The sequence below is a fragment of the Diaphorina citri genome, unplaced genomic scaffold (assembly GCF_000475195.1).
Source record: "Diaphorina citri unplaced genomic scaffold, Diaci psyllid genome assembly version 1.1 scaffold43, whole genome shotgun sequence".
In the NCBI taxonomy this organism is placed as follows: Eukaryota; Metazoa; Arthropoda; class Insecta; order Hemiptera; family Psyllidae; genus Diaphorina; species Diaphorina citri.
This window is the reverse complement of record NW_007377480.1, coordinates 135,363-152,676: the sequence shown is the minus strand read 5'-3', so window position 1 is coordinate 152,676 and position 17,314 is coordinate 135,363. Positions and strand designations below refer to the sequence as shown.

The 17,314-nt window shown below is 38.0% G+C and overlaps 1 protein-coding gene across 1 annotated transcript; it reads right to left on the bottom strand.

Moving 5' to 3' along the window:
- Nucleotides 1–2,969: 2,969 nt before the first annotated feature.
- LOC103514365 lies at nt 2,970–16,434 on the bottom strand. The gene is made up of 4 exons (XM_026827175.1): nt 16,274–16,434; nt 15,613–15,755; nt 7,773–7,939; nt 2,970–3,149 (listed from the first exon to the last, which is right to left on the bottom strand). The coding sequence occupies exons 1-4, from the start codon at nt 16,414–16,416 to the stop codon at nt 3,006–3,008; spliced, it is 597 nt and encodes a 198-aa protein (XP_026682976.1). The 5' UTR covers nt 16,417–16,434; the 3' UTR covers nt 2,970–3,005.
- Between the last annotated feature and the right edge of the window lie 880 nt (nt 16,435–17,314).

The following is a 17,314-nucleotide window of genomic DNA, read 5'->3' as shown; positions in this document are numbered from 1 at the left end:
AAGCTGTGTGTGTTTATGGTCAATACGAGAACCATGGTTCTTATGAAGGACGGAGCTTCGACTGTGAATAGTGAGTGACACTAGGCTGAGTTGTAAGGCAACAACCCTCACCTTGATCATTTTTATTATATTTTTTCCGAAGTTTCCATTTATTGAATACTTATTCTATTCAATAAATTGAAATTATTTGCTGTGTGTGTTTATGGTCAATACGAGAACCATGGTTCTTATGAAGGACGGAGCTTCGACTGTGAATAGTGAGTGACACTAGGCTGAGGTGTAAGGCAACAACCCTCACCTTGATCATTTTTATTATATTTTTCCGGAAGTTTCCATTTATTGAATACCTATTCTATTCAATAAATTGAAAGTATTTTCATCTGATTTCAGTTTCTGTGATGGACGTGAAAATTATTGGCTGATTTTCTGATGGAATGGATTAAAAGATATCAAAATGATTAATCAATTCTCTTCTGGCTAATGGACATGAAAATCATTGACTGATTCTCTAATAAACATGAAAATAGCTGATTCCCTGATGGACATGATCACATATGTACTTGAATTATTTAATAGCTGATTAGCTATTTTGTCAAAATCGAGGGTGTAGATGTGTAGAACATGAATAATTTTATACGTCGCTACTTACATCTACCTTTGTAATTAATCACTCAAGTATTTTACCTATGTATATGACGAGAAATTCTACCTAGTCTTTTTATTAAGAGACGAGACAAAATCCATTTCTCGTCTTGTCCTGCATCACAACTACTTAAACTTTACAAGTACAGATAATGAAAAAAACTCTAATTTCATTTTGTAGGTATATATTTATAGTATTTACTTTCAAATATAATTTATTTATATATATAATTTATATATCTTTTGATTAATTGATTAGTTCTTAGGATATAGGTATACAATTTACAAAATTAATAAAATTGACTTAAGGTAATTATTGTAAAAAATAAAGGGAATTCGCATAGCTATATAATAGGTATATCGGTATAGGCATGAAAAAGTACCATAATTAGTATAGTATAGGTAATTCAAATAAATGGTAATAAAATAGGTGAATATTGAATATACTAAGGTAAGTTATAACTTATTAATTTGGTAACACAAGAAATTTCAATGCAACACGAGAGAGTTTTCTAAAGACATGATGCTTTTTCATGACTTGAAGACATGAAGAAAAAGTTAAATTTATAGCTGAATGCTGAATGGTCTGCAAATCTTTCAAAATTCAGAACATAAAATAGGTATAGGTATTGCGTAGCTGTGAGTAATAGGTAAAATGTTAATAAAAATTTAAAATCATAAAACCTGTAATAAAATTGTGGTCAAAGGTATGACAGGGCCAGCCTAGTTAGCTTGGTTGGTGCCGCGTCTGCCTTGTAAGCGCTCGGCCGCGGGTTCGATTCCCGCCCGGGGTGGATTTTATCCTGATGGGATAATGTTCGTTCTCGGAACGGCTGGCTTTCCTCCTATCCTGTCTTCCTTCTTTCTTCGATATCGGGACGATAAGACCCTAGCAGTTACAATTCCCTCTGTCATTTTAGCCGACACTTTAGAGCAGTTCAGGGCAATATCTCCATGTCTATTTCAATCTTATGGACCTTTTCAGGACAAACTAAATGGATAGTCTACCCGAATAGGTGACAAAAGGTACTTGTGAAGTACATACTTCAGGACCTTCAGGTAACTTGAGGATTAGACGTGGTTGTCATGATTTCCTCGTCTTACACGACATACATAGGTACCTCATTGAAAAAATAGTGGGACATAATAATCGGTAATTATTGGCCCTCTAAAATCCATACCTTGTCTTCCTTGGAGAAATGGGATTCACTCTCAATCATATACATAATTATGCATTATCATCCCATCAAATAAAAGAGACCTTGTTCCTTGTTTAGACTGGTGGGGTAAAGGGACTCATCAGTCCTATTCCATCATAAAGAAGGCATAAAAAAAAGAATGAACACAAGGAGAAAGAGCAGAAAAAAAGGAAGAGGAGGAGAAGAAGAAGAGGCCGCAAACGCAACAACGACGAAAAATAATACAAAGAGGAAGCAGAAGCTTTTTGAACGCTTCTTTCACACGACCCCAGAGTCTTCAATCACCCGCTGAAAACGCGACTTTGCGGAAGTAACTGCCGCGGAGTTACAGAGTTTTCCACAGATCGATTAGCTCCAGTTCGTCAGTGCACGAGCTCTCCAGTTCTCATTCGGGATCCGAGAGGAGCAGCCAGCGAGCAGTGGCGGATTTGTTGGTCAGCATTTCATGGAAGAATTGTCGCTCGCACTCGTGGCTCACTTCGGCCTTGCCCAGCACCTCTCCACCACCTGTTGGGAGAAAAGTAAGAAATGTCATTGAACATATTCACAATTTATTATTTCATTCAACTAACAGTCTCATGTCTCAATAATTTTCTTCCAGAGGTTTGATAGAGGGAACTAACAACAGAGGTCCAGAAATCGAGAAGGAAGATAGACAGTATAGAAGAATACCAGTCGTTCTGAACCTTCTGAGTACAAATGCTATCTGTTTAGGATAAAATTCCCCCCTGGCGGAAATCGAACCCACACCCTAGCGCTTAGAAACTTAACTCCATACACAAAAGCCCTAAAGGTTGGGTTATGCTTCTACGAATCTAGCGCTTAGAAGGTGTACAAAAAGGCTTATGCCGTCTGGAGAATAAGAAATGGGTGACTCGTTACAATCGTTTTTTTTTTTTTTTTTGACAACCACCAGTAATATAAATATGTATAAGTTAGTATAGTGTAGTTAGACTGTCCTTTCATTTTAACAGTTTAATACCGCTATAATATCTATCTATGTAGGCTATGTACATATCTGTTATGATTTTTGTTGTAAACATTATGTATTATGTTATTAAAACCAAAATACACGAGACCGTGTTTAGACTGCTAGGGTAAGGGGACTTTTTAGTCTCATTCGCGCATCCTGCGCGGTGCGCGGTATATCCTATTCTATGTTGCCTATATCCATGTGAACTTTTTGCGTAAACCACTCACCTCCACTAATTTTACATTCAAGATTTCAGCAGCCGGATCATAGAATAATCCAATCAGAATGATGCCTCGACAATTTTCAGGCTCTTTGCTCTTCTCATCTGGTTCAGGCTGGAGATGAAGGAAGAAAAGATAAACACGTTTTGATTTACAGAATCAAGTTGAACATACATTTTTTCGCGACCAAGGAACCTAGAGTTTACAAAGCAGGCGCTCTTCCTCCCAAGCTAAATAATCTGTCAAATAGGTGTATAGAGCCGAGAGAAGCCACCATCACCAGATTAACCAGATGGCCATCCATCCAACCACCCGCAACGCTACTTCACTTCAGTGACCCATTGGAAAATGTTGCATACTTACCTTATTCGGATACAAGGAGGTGTCTATTTTGGTGTGATCCAGGGCCGTATTCATGGAGGAAACACGGGGCCGGGGTAGGGGGGCTGTTAGGACGATTTGTTTGTCATTTCGGACGCAGGGTTCAGAGCCGTGAGATGTGGGGGATCCAGGGCCTGAAGTTGTGTCCTCTGAAATAATAAAAATTGCCAGTCTAGTTAGCTTCGAAGGTACGTCGACCCTATTTAAATAGGAATGCCCTAAAGGTTGGGTTATGCTTCTACGAATCTAGCGCTTAGAAGGTGTACAAAAAGGCTTATGCCGTCTGGAGAATAAGAAATGGGTACATTTTGACTCGTTACAATCGTCACTCACTGAGAATACTGTCATGCATGACCAGGAACTCAATCTTGGCTCTCCCCAGGATCTCTTTACTGATGCTGAATGTGAGGGCTTCACTCCAGCCCGGATTGACCGTGTTGTGAAATACCGTGCTCTTCTTCTTCTTGATGCGACGCCCGTTGTGAATGATAGACACTTTCACGAATGGATCTGAAAATGTACGTGGGGAATGGGTAATATGTGTATAGTTTATGAATGTATCTCTCTCGAAATTTATTTGTGATAAAGCAGACTTTTTTTACAACTTTTGTGGATATCACAGCATTACTAAGTGCCTCCTTTGCAATTAATTTCCACTGGAAAGAACCCGGCACCTCCGGTGTACAAGCCTAGTGTGATACCCACTCGGCCACGCAGGTTGCTTTAGTGCTCTAGTCAATTCTAGTGTTTTAAGATATTTATTATTAATTACAAAAAACTTGAGAACAGTTTTGTAATTTATTTATTTAAAGTGAATACAATACAGGCAATTGACAAAATATTACATAATGGTAACACCCTATCTTCTTATATTATAAGAACGAGATCCATTCACTCATTCACATTTCACATTTCACACACTGATCGCTCTATCTCGAGAACCACAACACCTAGAAAGCTTAAATTTGGTAGGAATATTCCTTTTATGGTCTGGGTGTGCAATAAGAAAGGATTTTGCGAAAATCTAAACCGGTCCTGAGATATGATCAATTTTTGATCGCTAAAATCACAATTTCGCAATTCGCTAAAATCACCATAAGAAATACACAGAGTGCAGCTGCAGAGACTGCGGGAGAGAAAACTTTTCCTCGCTCGCCTAATATTTGAGTTTCGTTTATGTTTTTAGTTTGATAACTACAAGTTCGGCCATGCCTTTTCCACAAGTTTGGCCATGCCTCGGGATGAACTAGCGGGATTCCGGAGCGTTTATCATAAGAGGACGCAGGACTTACACCTACATTATTATGAACGTGACTTTTCCCCAAATTTTCGAGACTCTTGTAACTAATGACCACTTATATTACGTACAGGTACAAAACAAGAGCACTCAACAGTAGGTCCCAGAAACTAGGCCCTGAACAGTATGATGTTACCTATTTGTTTTATTTTTTGTACACAGATATTTGTTTTATTTTTGTGAGGGTTTGACGCCACTGTATAAATTTTAGCTGTTGTTTTCCTTGCACCACAGAAGCTAGTAACTGCTAAGGTCTTACCGTCCCGAAATCGACGAGAGAAGGAAGACAGCCGTTTCGAGAACGAACATTATCCGTTCAGGATAAAATCCTCCCTGGGTGGGAATCGAACTCACGGCCTAGCACTTGCAAGGCAGACGCGCTACCAACCAAGCTAACTAGGCTGGAGCGTGGCTTAGCATAATCCTAATTCTAAATTACTAGAACTTACTTGAAGAATTTCGTGAATCGTCCACTACTCGGAGGTTGCGAGCTTTCAGTATGTTTACAGTGAGTCTTTCTGCTGACGGCAGGAACACGAGGGATACCATCAACTGGACATGATCACATATGTACTTGAATTATTTAATAGCTGATTAGCTATTTTGTCAAAATCGAGGGTGTAGATGTGTAGAACATGAATAATTTTATACGTCGCTACTTACATCTACCTTTGTAATTAATCACTCAAGTATTTTACCTATGTATATGACGAGAAATTCTACCTAGTCTTTTTATTAAGAGACGAGACAAAATCCATTTCTCGTCTTGTCCTGCATCACAACTACTTAAACTTTACAAGTACAGATAATGAAAAAAACTCTAATTTCATTTTGTAGGTATATATTTATAGTATTTACTTTCAAATATAATTTATTTATATATATAATTTATATATCTTTTGATTAATTGATTAGTTCTTAGGATATAGGTATACAATTTACAAAATTAATAAAATTGACTTAAGGTAATTATTGTAAAAAATAAAGGGAATTCGCATAGCTATATAATAGGTATATCGGTATAGGCATGAAAAAGTACCATAATTAGTATAGTATAGGTAATTCAAATAAATGGTAATAAAATAGGTGAATATTGAATATACTAAGGTAAGTTATAACTTATTAATTTGGTAACACAAGAAATTTCAATGCAACACGAGAGAGTTTTCTAAAGACATGATGCTTTTTCATGACTTGAAGACATGAAGAAAAAGTTAAATTTATAGCTGAATGCTGAATGGTCTGCAAATCTTTCAAAATTCAGAACATAAAATAGGTATAGGTATTGCGTAGCTGTGAGTAATAGGTAAAATGTTAATAAAAATTTAAAATCATAAAACCTGTAATAAAATTGTGGTCAAAGGTATGACAGGGCCAGCCTAGTTAGCTTGGTTGGTGCCGCGTCTGCCTTGTAAGCGCTCGGCCGCGGGTTCGATTCCCGCCCGGGGTGGATTTTATCCTGATGGGATAATGTTCGTTCTCGGAACGGCTGGCTTTCCTCCTATCCTGTCTTCCTTCTTTCTTCGATATCGGGACGATAAGACCCTAGCAGTTACAATTCCCTCTGTCATTTTAGCCGACACTTTAGAGCAGTTCAGGGCAATATCTCCATGTCTATTTCAATCTTATGGACCTTTTCAGGACAAACTAAATGGATAGTCTACCCGAATAGGTGACAAAAGGTACTTATGAAGTACATACTTCAGGACCTTCAGGTAACTTGAGGATTGTTAGACGTGGTTGTCATGATTTCCTCGTCTTACACGACATAGGTACCTACCTACCTCATTGAAAAAATAGTGGGACATACCTCTAAAACCCATACCTTGTCTTCCTTGGAGAAATGGGATTCACTCTCAATTATATACATAATTACGCATTATCATCCCATCAAGTAAAAGAGTCCTTGTTCCTTTTTAGACTGGTGGGGTAAAGGGACTTATCAGTCCTATTCCATCATAAACAAGGCATGAAAAAAGAATGAACACAAGGAGAAAGAGCAGAGAAAAAGGAAGAGGAGAAGAAGAAGAGACCGCAAACGCAACAACGACGAAAAACATTCCTTTGAAACGATAAAAATATGTACACATTTTTTTTTTTTTTTTTTTTATATGTCCACCTACCCCATGAACTTTTTCTAACCCTCTTTTTTGTGTGTAATTTTTGTTGTTGTAATGATGTAAAAAAATGTGCTTATTCAAAGACGATAAAAACAAAGCAAAAGGCTATAAAAGAAATTACTATCTTGGTTTGTTTACCCATGTACTTACTCGTACGTTTATCGCTCTAGAAGTCTTGTTTTTATGATTCCAGACTAAAAAAATGTCAAACCTGTCATAAACACTCTGTTGTGATATTTTTGGATAATCTGTTGTGATATATTTGGATAGTAATGTATGAGTATGAGTTGTATAATATTATGTAGTGTAGTTAGACTGTACCTTCATTACAACAGTTTAATACGCTAAAATATACCTATGTACATAATATATCTATGTTATGCCTTTTGTTGTAAACATTGTGTATTATGTTACTAAATATATATGTACTATGTATATGTACTATTTACTATGTAGAATAGAAGAGACCTTGTTTAGAAGACTGCTGAGGTAAAGGGACTTTTTAGTCTCATTTGCGCAGGATGAACAAGGTATATTCTATTTTATGTTACCTATATAGCCATGTGATCTTTTTGCGTACTCCACTCACCTCCACTAATTTTACATTCAAGATTTCAGCAGCCGGATCATAGAATAATCCAATCAGAATGATGCCTCGACAATTTTCCGGCTCTTTGCTCTTCTCATCTGGTTCAGGCTGGAAATTAAAGAAGAAAAGACAAATACGTTTTGATTTACAGAATCAAGTTGAACATACATTTTTTCGCGACCAAGCGACCTAGAGTTTACAAAGCAGGCGCTCTTCCTCCCAAGCTAAATAATGTGTCAAATGGGTGTATATAGAGTCAGGAGAAGCCACCATCACCAGATGACCATCCATCCAACCACCCGCAACGCTACTTCACTTCAGTGACCCATTGGGAAATGTTGCATACTTACCTTATTCGGATACAAGGAGGTGTCTATTTTGGTATGGTCCAGGGCCGTATTCATGGAAGATACGCGGGGCCGGGGTAGGGGGGCTGTTAGGACGATCTGTTTGTCATTTCGGACGCAGGGTTCAGAGCCGTGAGATGTGGGGGATCCAGGGCCTGAAGTTGTGTCCTCTGAAATAATAAAAATTGCCAGTCTAGTTAGCTTCGAAGGTACGTCGACCCTATTTAAATAGGAATAGGTATAGGTATGTTTTATTTGATATCAATTTTTTTACAAAGAGTTTCTTATCCTAAGCTTAATCTATGCTTCTAAGATAGGCGAAAAGGCTAGGAAGAAGAAGAGTTAGCTTCGCGTTTGCCTTGTAAGCACTAGGTTGGGGATTCGATTCTTGCCTAGGGTGAACTTTATCCTGAACTTATAGGGCTCTCCTACGGCTGGCTTTCTCCTATCCTCTCCTTCTCCTATATTGTCCCCCATTTCTCTAAAATCATAATACCTCTAGGTACCCATGTTTTATAAGTGGAACCCAGTATCCTTTCAAAACTGACAACATGGACTTTTCAAATTTGCCACCACCAATCTTGCTCAAGTTCATAAATTAAATATCAATCTACTTATCTATTCTTTGTGCTGTTTTATAACTACTGAACTACGTATAAAATAACTACCTATTCATCCATCTACAACAAACTTTAAAATCAAATTATTATCTGTGAATAAACTATAAGCTGTCGATGTAGTGGTGCTGCTATGTTTCGTTCGATAAATATGAATAATAAAATAATTGAATTTCCCAAATTTATGAAGGTTACATTCTCTCCTGTGATGAAATTGATGAAAACCCCATCAACAGAGTTGTGAGTAGTGCCGCAGCTATTGTGATTGTGATGTTGTTAATAGTCAATCAGTTTGAAGGGTTCAATTAGTTAGTTAGTTAGTTTGTTTCTCCCCCTTTCTTTCTTAAATAAATAAAGTAGGTATGATGGAGAGAACTGTAGCAACGGAGTCTTATTGTCCCGAAATCGAAGAGAGCCAGCCGTTCCGAGAACGAACGGTATTATTATGTTAGGGTGGTCTCTTCTTGATCCCTTGTGTGCCGCGTCTATTTTCGTAAGTTAGCCCTATTCGGAGATCTAACCGACGCGGCGCGGCGACTTAGCGCTTTCAAGGTAGACGCGCTACCCTCAAAGATAACTAATAGTCTGAGGGTCAGTTCCAAAAACATGTGATACATACATTTTTCGTCCATCCTCCACTGTCCGTTTCTCCGAATTCAATCAGCTACGCCACCGAAGTTCCGAAGCATTAAAGCGTCTGCAATTTAAGTCCGCTTAAATTTTCCCTCTGCAATTTTATTTATTTTCCCTTCCGCCTGTCCTCGCCCCCCGAGTGGAGTATTGCGTTTCAATACGCTTCTGTTTATTTAATTAGAAATATCCCTATAGTTAATTGCCGGCATTTTTTCTAGTTCCCCCGAGGAGAAGCTAAAATATTAAATTACCGTTGTCGGTGGGTTTCATTTTTCATTCCATACCAGGGCCTCATTCCACGAAAGTGTGGAATAAAAGTTACAAATGTAGAGTTACAATAATAACTTACATGAGTAAAAGTTACAATAGTGACAATTTACTTTTCTAAACTATTATATTATTGTAGGTAACTTTACTCTTGAAAATTCTATTATTTCCTCCTACTCGTGGAATGAGGCACAGCTATGGGAAAGGATAACTTTAGTGTCTACTACCTAGTAGAGAGAAAAATACCTGAAATAAGTGAAAGTACCCAGCCTAGTTAGCTTGGAGGGTAGTGCGCCTGCCTCGTAAGCGCTAGGTCGTGGGTTCGATTCCCACCTGGGATGGACTTTATCGTAAACAGATAAGGATCGTTCTCGGAACGGCTGGCTTTCTCCTATCCTGTCCTTCTTCTCTCTTCGATTTCGGGACGATAAGATATCCGTAATTAAAGTTTCCTCTATCAAACCTCTAGACCTAGACTCTAGCTCTAGAGGAAAAAAATGCCAAGGTACCTAAAATGAGGTAGGAACTTACCTCCCTATCTCTACAATGCATAATCAAATAATCATACTAATATATATATGTAGCTATAACTTTTAGACAGCTACCTTTTAGACTAAGTACCTTTTAGACGGCTAACGTTGATGTAGGATTGTACATACCCATTGTCACATAGCGTGTACAATGTACAATTGATTGCATATACAATTATACATACATAATCTCAAGTGGTCCGCGAGATTTTCGGTTTATCAATAGTGGTCCGCCAATTCTAAAAGGTTAAGAACCCCTGCTCTAGACTCTAGCTCTAGAGGAAAAAAATGCCAAGGTACCTAAAATGAGGTAGGTACTTACCTCCCTATCTCTACAATGCATAATCAAATAATCATACTAATATATATAGCTATAACTTTTAGACGGCTACCTTTTAGACGGCTAACGTTGATGTAGGGCAAATACCGAGTGCCATATTTCTCAACTTGGTAAGGGGGAGATTTAGCAAAAGAGTCGAGAAGAGAGTGAGGGGGGGGTTCTATAGGGCGAGATTTTATTTTCACATTAAAAATGCTCCTGTTGTGGAGGGATTATAACACGTAGGTACCTACATCAATCATAGCACTGGGTGGCAGGAACGGAGGGAGAAAACTCAGGGGAGATTTTACAGACGGTATACAAGAAGGGGAGGGAAAAAATACTTCGCCAAAAAATCCCACGCAAAATATCGAGCAGAGAATTTGAAAGGGGAGGACAAGGAGAAGCAATAGAGAAGGGATGGGAAGCAATTGGAAGAGGAGGAAGGAGAAGAGGGTAAGAGAAATGGAATAGGAGAAAGGATAACAAGAGGATGAAATTTTAATTTTATTTTATTTTAGAAAAAAGAAATGGAAGAGAAAGTAAAGGGAGGAAGAGAAGTGATAAAAAGATAGAAAAGAGGACGAAGGGACGGAAAAAACAAAGAGTAAGGGAAATTATTGGAGAAGAGAGGATTTCTCTAATTGAGCCACAACTGCTTGTCACAAATATCGTTCCTCGATTTATACACTACGCTAGCTTTTAGTCTTTCGCAGTCGAAAAACCACCGTGCTAACCATAACAACCTTTTTGGCAGAAAAGGAGAGAGGGAGAGGAATGAAAAGGCGATAAAGCAAGGGAACTAAAGAGGATGTGAAGTCTTTGGAGAGAGAGAGAGAGAGACGAGGAGGAGAAAGAAAGAGTGAAAGGAAAAAAAAGTGTGGAGGTCAAAGGTGGATTTATTTCTGAATATAATGGAAAAAATAAAAAGCACCGCCACAAAGAGGACAAATAAGAGCAAGAAGGGGAGAGAGAGAGAAGAAGAGGAAGGGAAAGAGGGAGATGTAAATATGGAATCTGATGAATAGAAGAAGAAAGAGAGGTAGAGAGAGAGAGAGAGGAAAAAAAAAGATAAATTGAAAGAAAAAGAAAGTGAGAGAGAGAGAGAGAACCCAAAGAGAGGAAGGAAGTTGAAGTTGTGTCCTCTGAAATAATAAAAATTGCCAGTCTAGTTAGCTTCGAAGGTACGTCGACCCTATTTAAATAGGAATAGGTATAGTTATGGTTTATTTGATATCAATTTTTTTACAAAGAGTTTCTTATCCTAAGCTTAATCTATGCTTCTAAGATAGGCGAAAAGGCTAGGAAGAAGAAGAAGAAGAGTTAACTTCGCGCTTGCCTTGTAAGCACTAGGTCGCGGCTTCGATTCTTGCCTAGGGTGAACTTTATCCTAAACATATAGGGCTCTCCTACGGCTGGCTTTCTCCTATCCTCTCCTTCTCCTATATTGTCCCCCGTTCCTCTAAAATCATAATACCTCTACCCAAGATTTACAAGTGGGAACCCAGAATCCTTTCAAAACTGACAACATGGACTTTTCAAGTTTGCCACCACCAATCTTGCTCAAGTTTATAAATTAAATATCAATCTACTTACCTATCTATCATTTGATATCAATTTTTTTACAAAGAGTTTCTTATCCTAAGCTTAATCTATGCTTCTAAGATAGGCGAAAAGGCTAGGAAGAAGAAGAGTTAGCTTCGCGTTTGCCTTGTAAGCACTAGGTTGGGGATTCGATTCTTGCCTAGGGTGAACTTTATCCTGAACTTATAGGGCTCTCCTACGGCTGGCTTTCTCCTATCCTCTCCTTCTCCTATATTGTCCCCCATTTCTCTAAAATCATAATACCTCTAGGTACCCATGTTTTATAAGTGGAACCCAGTATCCTTTCAAAACTGACAACATGGACTTTTCAAATTTGCCACCACCAATCTTGCTCAAGTTCATAAATTAAATATCAATCTACTTATCTATTCTTTGTGCTGTTTTATAACTACTGAACTACGTATAAAATAACTACCTATTCATCCATCTACAACAAACTTTAAAATCAAATTATTATCTGTGAATAAACTATAAGCTGTCGATGTAGTGGTGCTGCTATGTTTCGTTCGATAAATATGAATAATAAAATAATTGAATTTCCCAAATTTATGAAGGTTACATTCTCTCCTGTGATGAAATTGATGAAAACCCCATCAACAGAGTTGTGAGTAGTGCCGCAGCTATTGTGATGTTGTTAATAGTCAATCAGTTTGAAGGGTTCAGTTAGTTGGTTAGTTATTATAGTTAGTTTGTTTCCCCCCCTTTCTTTCTTAAATAAATAAAGTAGGTACGATGGAGAGAACTGTAGCAACGGACGTCTTATTGTCCCGAAATCGAAGAGAGCCAGCCGTTCCGAGAACGAACGAGAACGTTCCGAGAACGGTATTATTATGTTAAGGCGGTCTCTTCTTGATCCCTTGTGTGCCGCGTCTATTTTCGTAGGATAAAGTTAGCCCTATTCGGAGATCTAACGGACGCGGCGCGGCGACTTAGCGCTGTCAAGATAGACGCGCTACCCTCCAAGCTAACTAGTCTGAGAGTCAGTTCCAAAAACACGTGATACATACATATTTCGTCCATCCTCCACTGTCCATTTCTCCGAATTCAATCAGCTACGCCACCGAAGTTCCGAAGCATTAAAGCGTCTGCAATTTAAGTCCGCTTAAATTTTCCCTCTGCAATTTTATTTATTTTCCCTTCCGCCTGTCCTCGCCCCCCGAGTGGAGTATTGCGTTTCAATACGCTTCTGTTTATTTAATTAGAAATATCCCTATAGTTAATTGCCGGCATTTTTTCTAGTTCCCCCGAGGAGAAGCTAAAATATTAAATTACCGTTGTCGGTGGGTTTCATTTTTCATTCCATACCAGGGCCTCATTCCACGAAAGTGTGGAATAAAAGTTACCCCTGAAATCTTCAACAGGTGAGCCGTTCTTATAATTCATTCAAGACACCTTGAATAAAACAGGTAGGTAGCCACACGCAAATACCTTTCACGAATGGAAGAAAAATAATAGAAAGTTATAATAATCATGCGAAAAATAAGAAAAGGGTTTTGCCTATTATGTTTTTGGGTAAACATTTATGACGGAAGGCCCTATAAAATAGAATATAGGTACATACGTTCTTTGTATATCCTGCCTGAATGGGACTGAAAAGTCCGTTTATCCCAGCGCGCAGGGGTCTAAACAAGGTCTCCTATATTTGATGGGAAAGTATGTAATACAAAGTCAAATGCCATTTAAAATGTGCGGGAAATCCAAATCTGAATTCAAAATTGTGTATCCCAAGATTCCCAAGGCCTAAATATTAATGTGTGATAATGATAAAATGTGATAAACTGATAAGTAACCTATTGGAAAACTACTGGATATCTAAACTACTTTGGCTCACAGCTTCAAGGCGAATAGTTATTGCATGTTCAAAAGTTCACCGCTTGAGTTACATGAGTAGGTAATTTTAACATGCTGTGTGGGTATAGGTGAGGTAGTACTCGTGTATCGTTCCCTACAACCCCGCAGTTTCCCTTTCCATAAGCTTAACAGTACACACAAAACACACTTTCGAATACCTACCTAAGTAGGTACTTGATAAGTTGATAATTACCTTACCTAGTCTAAAAATAGTTCACTTGATGATGAAGAAGAAAAAAAAAACATCAACAACAAACTTTCAAATCTTTATAAAAGCTAGAAACAAGAAGGAGGAGAAGAAGAAGAAGAAGCAGAAGGAAGAGGAAAAGAAGAAGGAGGAGGAGGAAGAGGAGAAGAAGGTGGAGGAGAAGAAGTAGAAGAAGAAGAAGAAGGAAGAGGAGGAGAGGAAAAGAAGAAGAAGAAGAAGAAGACGACGACGAAGAAGAAGAAGAAACTGGAGTGGATGATTTTGTTAGAAATTAATTGAGAATATTGGGAGTTTTCTTCTTCTTTTTCCCCTTGTCCTTCTTTGGAAAATAAAGTAAACGAAAACAAAGAAAATAAAACAATGATATCCACCTGGGACTTGGGTTTTAATTTGGAAAACTAGTGTATGTGTGCTTTGGAAAAATTCAGAGAAAAGAAGGAGGAGGAAGAGGAGGACGAGGGAAAAATAATATGACTGCTTACACAAGTGAAAATTCTCTTTTTTTCTGTTCTTACGTTTAAGTGAATTTATTGATGAGTTTTTGAAGTCAATTATGAATTTCATTATGATGAACTTATCTTTTTATCTATCTAAACAGAAAACTATGTATAGGACAACATTACTGTAGGATCAACCTTGGGAAAAAATATCTACGTACCTACCTAATTAAATTAGTTAAAAAGAAGATAATTGCTGACCTACATACATTCTACATAGCAAAGATACATACATGATTTCAATAAATTGACACAACATTTAGAATACAAATGATTTGCATAAATTTGCCTCAAAGCAAATAATAGTAAAACATAGGGCGAGATTTTATTTTCACATTAAAAATGCTCCTGTTGTGGAGGGATTATAACACGTAGGTACCTACATCAATCATAGCACTGGAAGGGAGGGACGGAGGGAGAATTCTCAGGAGAGATTTTACAGACGGTATACAAGAAGGGGGGGGGAAAAATACTTCGCCAAAAAATCCCACGCAAAATATTGAGCAGAGAATTTGAAAAGGGAGCATAAACGAGAGGGAAAGAGTGTAAAAGTAATGGAAACAAGGAGAAGCAATAGAAGGGATGGGAAGGAATTGAAAGCGAAGAGGAGGGAGAAGAAGAGGGTAAGAGAAATGGAATAGGAGAAAGGAGAACAAGAGGATGAAATTTGAATTTAATTTCATTTTAGAAAAAAGAAATGGAAGAGAAAGTAAAGGGAGGAAGAGAAGTGATAAAAAGATAGAAAAAAGGACGAAGGGATGGAAAAAACAAAGAGTAAGTGAAATTTTTGGAGAGGAGAGGATTTCTCTAATGTTTCCCCTTGTCCTTCTTTGGAAAATAAAGTAAACGAAAACAAAAAAAAAAAAAAAGAAATAAAACAATGATAGCCACCTGGGACTTGGGTTTTAATTTGGAAAACTACCTAGTGTGTGTGTGCTTTGGAAAAATTCAGAGAAAAGAAGGAGGAGGAAGAGGAGGACGAGGGAAAAATAATATCAAGTAAAAAGCTAAGAGCAAAAGGTTTTATATTCGAGGATTTACGAAATTTGAAAAAGGTAGAATGGATGTCCAACTTTATACTCCCACTTTTTATCTACTTTTTTCTAATCTTCATCTATGTGATGGGTACTTTTGGACATCTATCCTTTGTTAGACTCCTGGGTAAGCGCTGTTTGGATTCCCGCCTAGCTCGATCTTTAATCGTTTAGATAAGGTTTGCTAACGAAATGACTGTATTTGTGCTATTAAATTAAAAAGTATTAATAATAACCCATATTATATTAAAGCTCAAATATAAAAAAATCAAGGTTACTCACCTGCAGAACTGTCGGCGGGGGAAACCAAACTGTGTCGCTTGACATTGGCAGGAACCCAGAACTTGTCACTGGAAAGCGAGGGAGACTTGTTCAGGGATCGGGAGCTGCCTGCTTCAGATATCACACGGACTAATGCTTCCTCACTGGAGACAGAAGAAGTACATAGCTAGGATGATTTAACGTAAGATGTAGGACAATTTACATGCACCAGTTTCCCATAGATTACCTACTGAGGTTAAACAGCATTTGTGCTTGGTTAATATCCCCATGGGTGACCATCTGGGCAATCGCGTGATTCTGACTTTTCCTGACCCCTCTCAGACTGAGTGAGGTTCTGGTCCCACTCAGACTGGGTAGCTTGTCGCTTTCACTGGAGACAGAAGAAGTACATAGCTAGGATGATTTAAGCACATAAGATGTAGGACAATTTACATGCACCAGTTTCCCATAGATTACAGAGGTTAAACAGCATTTGTGCTTGGTTAATATCCCCATGGGTGACCATCTGGGCAATCGCGTGATTCTGACTTTTTCTGGCCCCTCTCAGACCGAGTGAGGTTCTGGTCCCACTCAGACTGGGTAGCTTGTCGCTTTTCACCAAATGGAGGTTAAAAAAACCTTTGAAGAAATTTACAAATTTTCATGATAGGGTGTTCTTTACCTTTGCATGGATTCCTCGGCAGATTCCAGCAGATTCTTCTCGAACCAGTTGAGTCGATATCTTCGGGAGCACGCCACATAGAATAGTAGGGCCGCCAAAATGACAAACAGGAAGGAAAAGGTGGCATAGAGGCCCAAGTACATGAGCCGGTAGTCCTTAGCGTTCCTGGAACGAGAACAGTTTTTTTTTTTTTTTTTTTTTTTTACCTGAAGCCAATTGCAAACTTTCTCTTACTCTACAAGGCTTTCGCTGTATACCTAGTAATGAGTTACTAAAGTACTAGTATGTGCGAAAGTACGTATAGCGAGCTGAGTAAAAAAAAAAGTCTGATGAGTGGATTCGTTCATGTTTTACCCCACCCTTTTTTTACTATTTTTTCTTTTCTTCTCCTCCTTTTCTTCTGCGTCTTCTTTTCTTCTTTCTTCTTCTTCTTCTTCCTCTTCTGCTTGTTTCTAATGTTCCTTTCCCCTTTTTTTAGAAGGTACGTAATTAATTTATTTATAGCTCAAACTTTTGTTATTTTTTTTTTCTTCTTCCCTTCTCTCTTCTCTCTCTCCCACACGCATAGTAGATATCCTTACTGTCAACATAACTCCTCCATTTTTCTCTTTTTGGTGTCTTCTTTGTGTATAACATAACCATACCTAATCTACCAATGTAACTCTCCTCCGAATCCGCTCTCCCTCCTCTAAATAGCTATTGTAATGAGTATGTACTAGTCAAGTGTTACAGACACACGCTTTTACAGCCTTTTTTTACATACGAGTATCAATTCGCTATTACCCTAATCACATGAGAGTACTATGTAATAGAGGTCTGTACTTATGGCATACTCAGTAACACAGCACCTTTTTTTTTTTTTTTTTTTTTTTTTTTTTTTTTTTTGACACACTTATGGACAAAACACTTATGGCTGGAAATTTCGAACACGAAATAATTAGAAATTCGTGAGGGAGTTTATTTTCCACCACACATTTCCCGCTGACCGCTCGACGCTTTACGAGTATGTCAACACTTGACGTGAGAGTGTGAGGGTGAGGG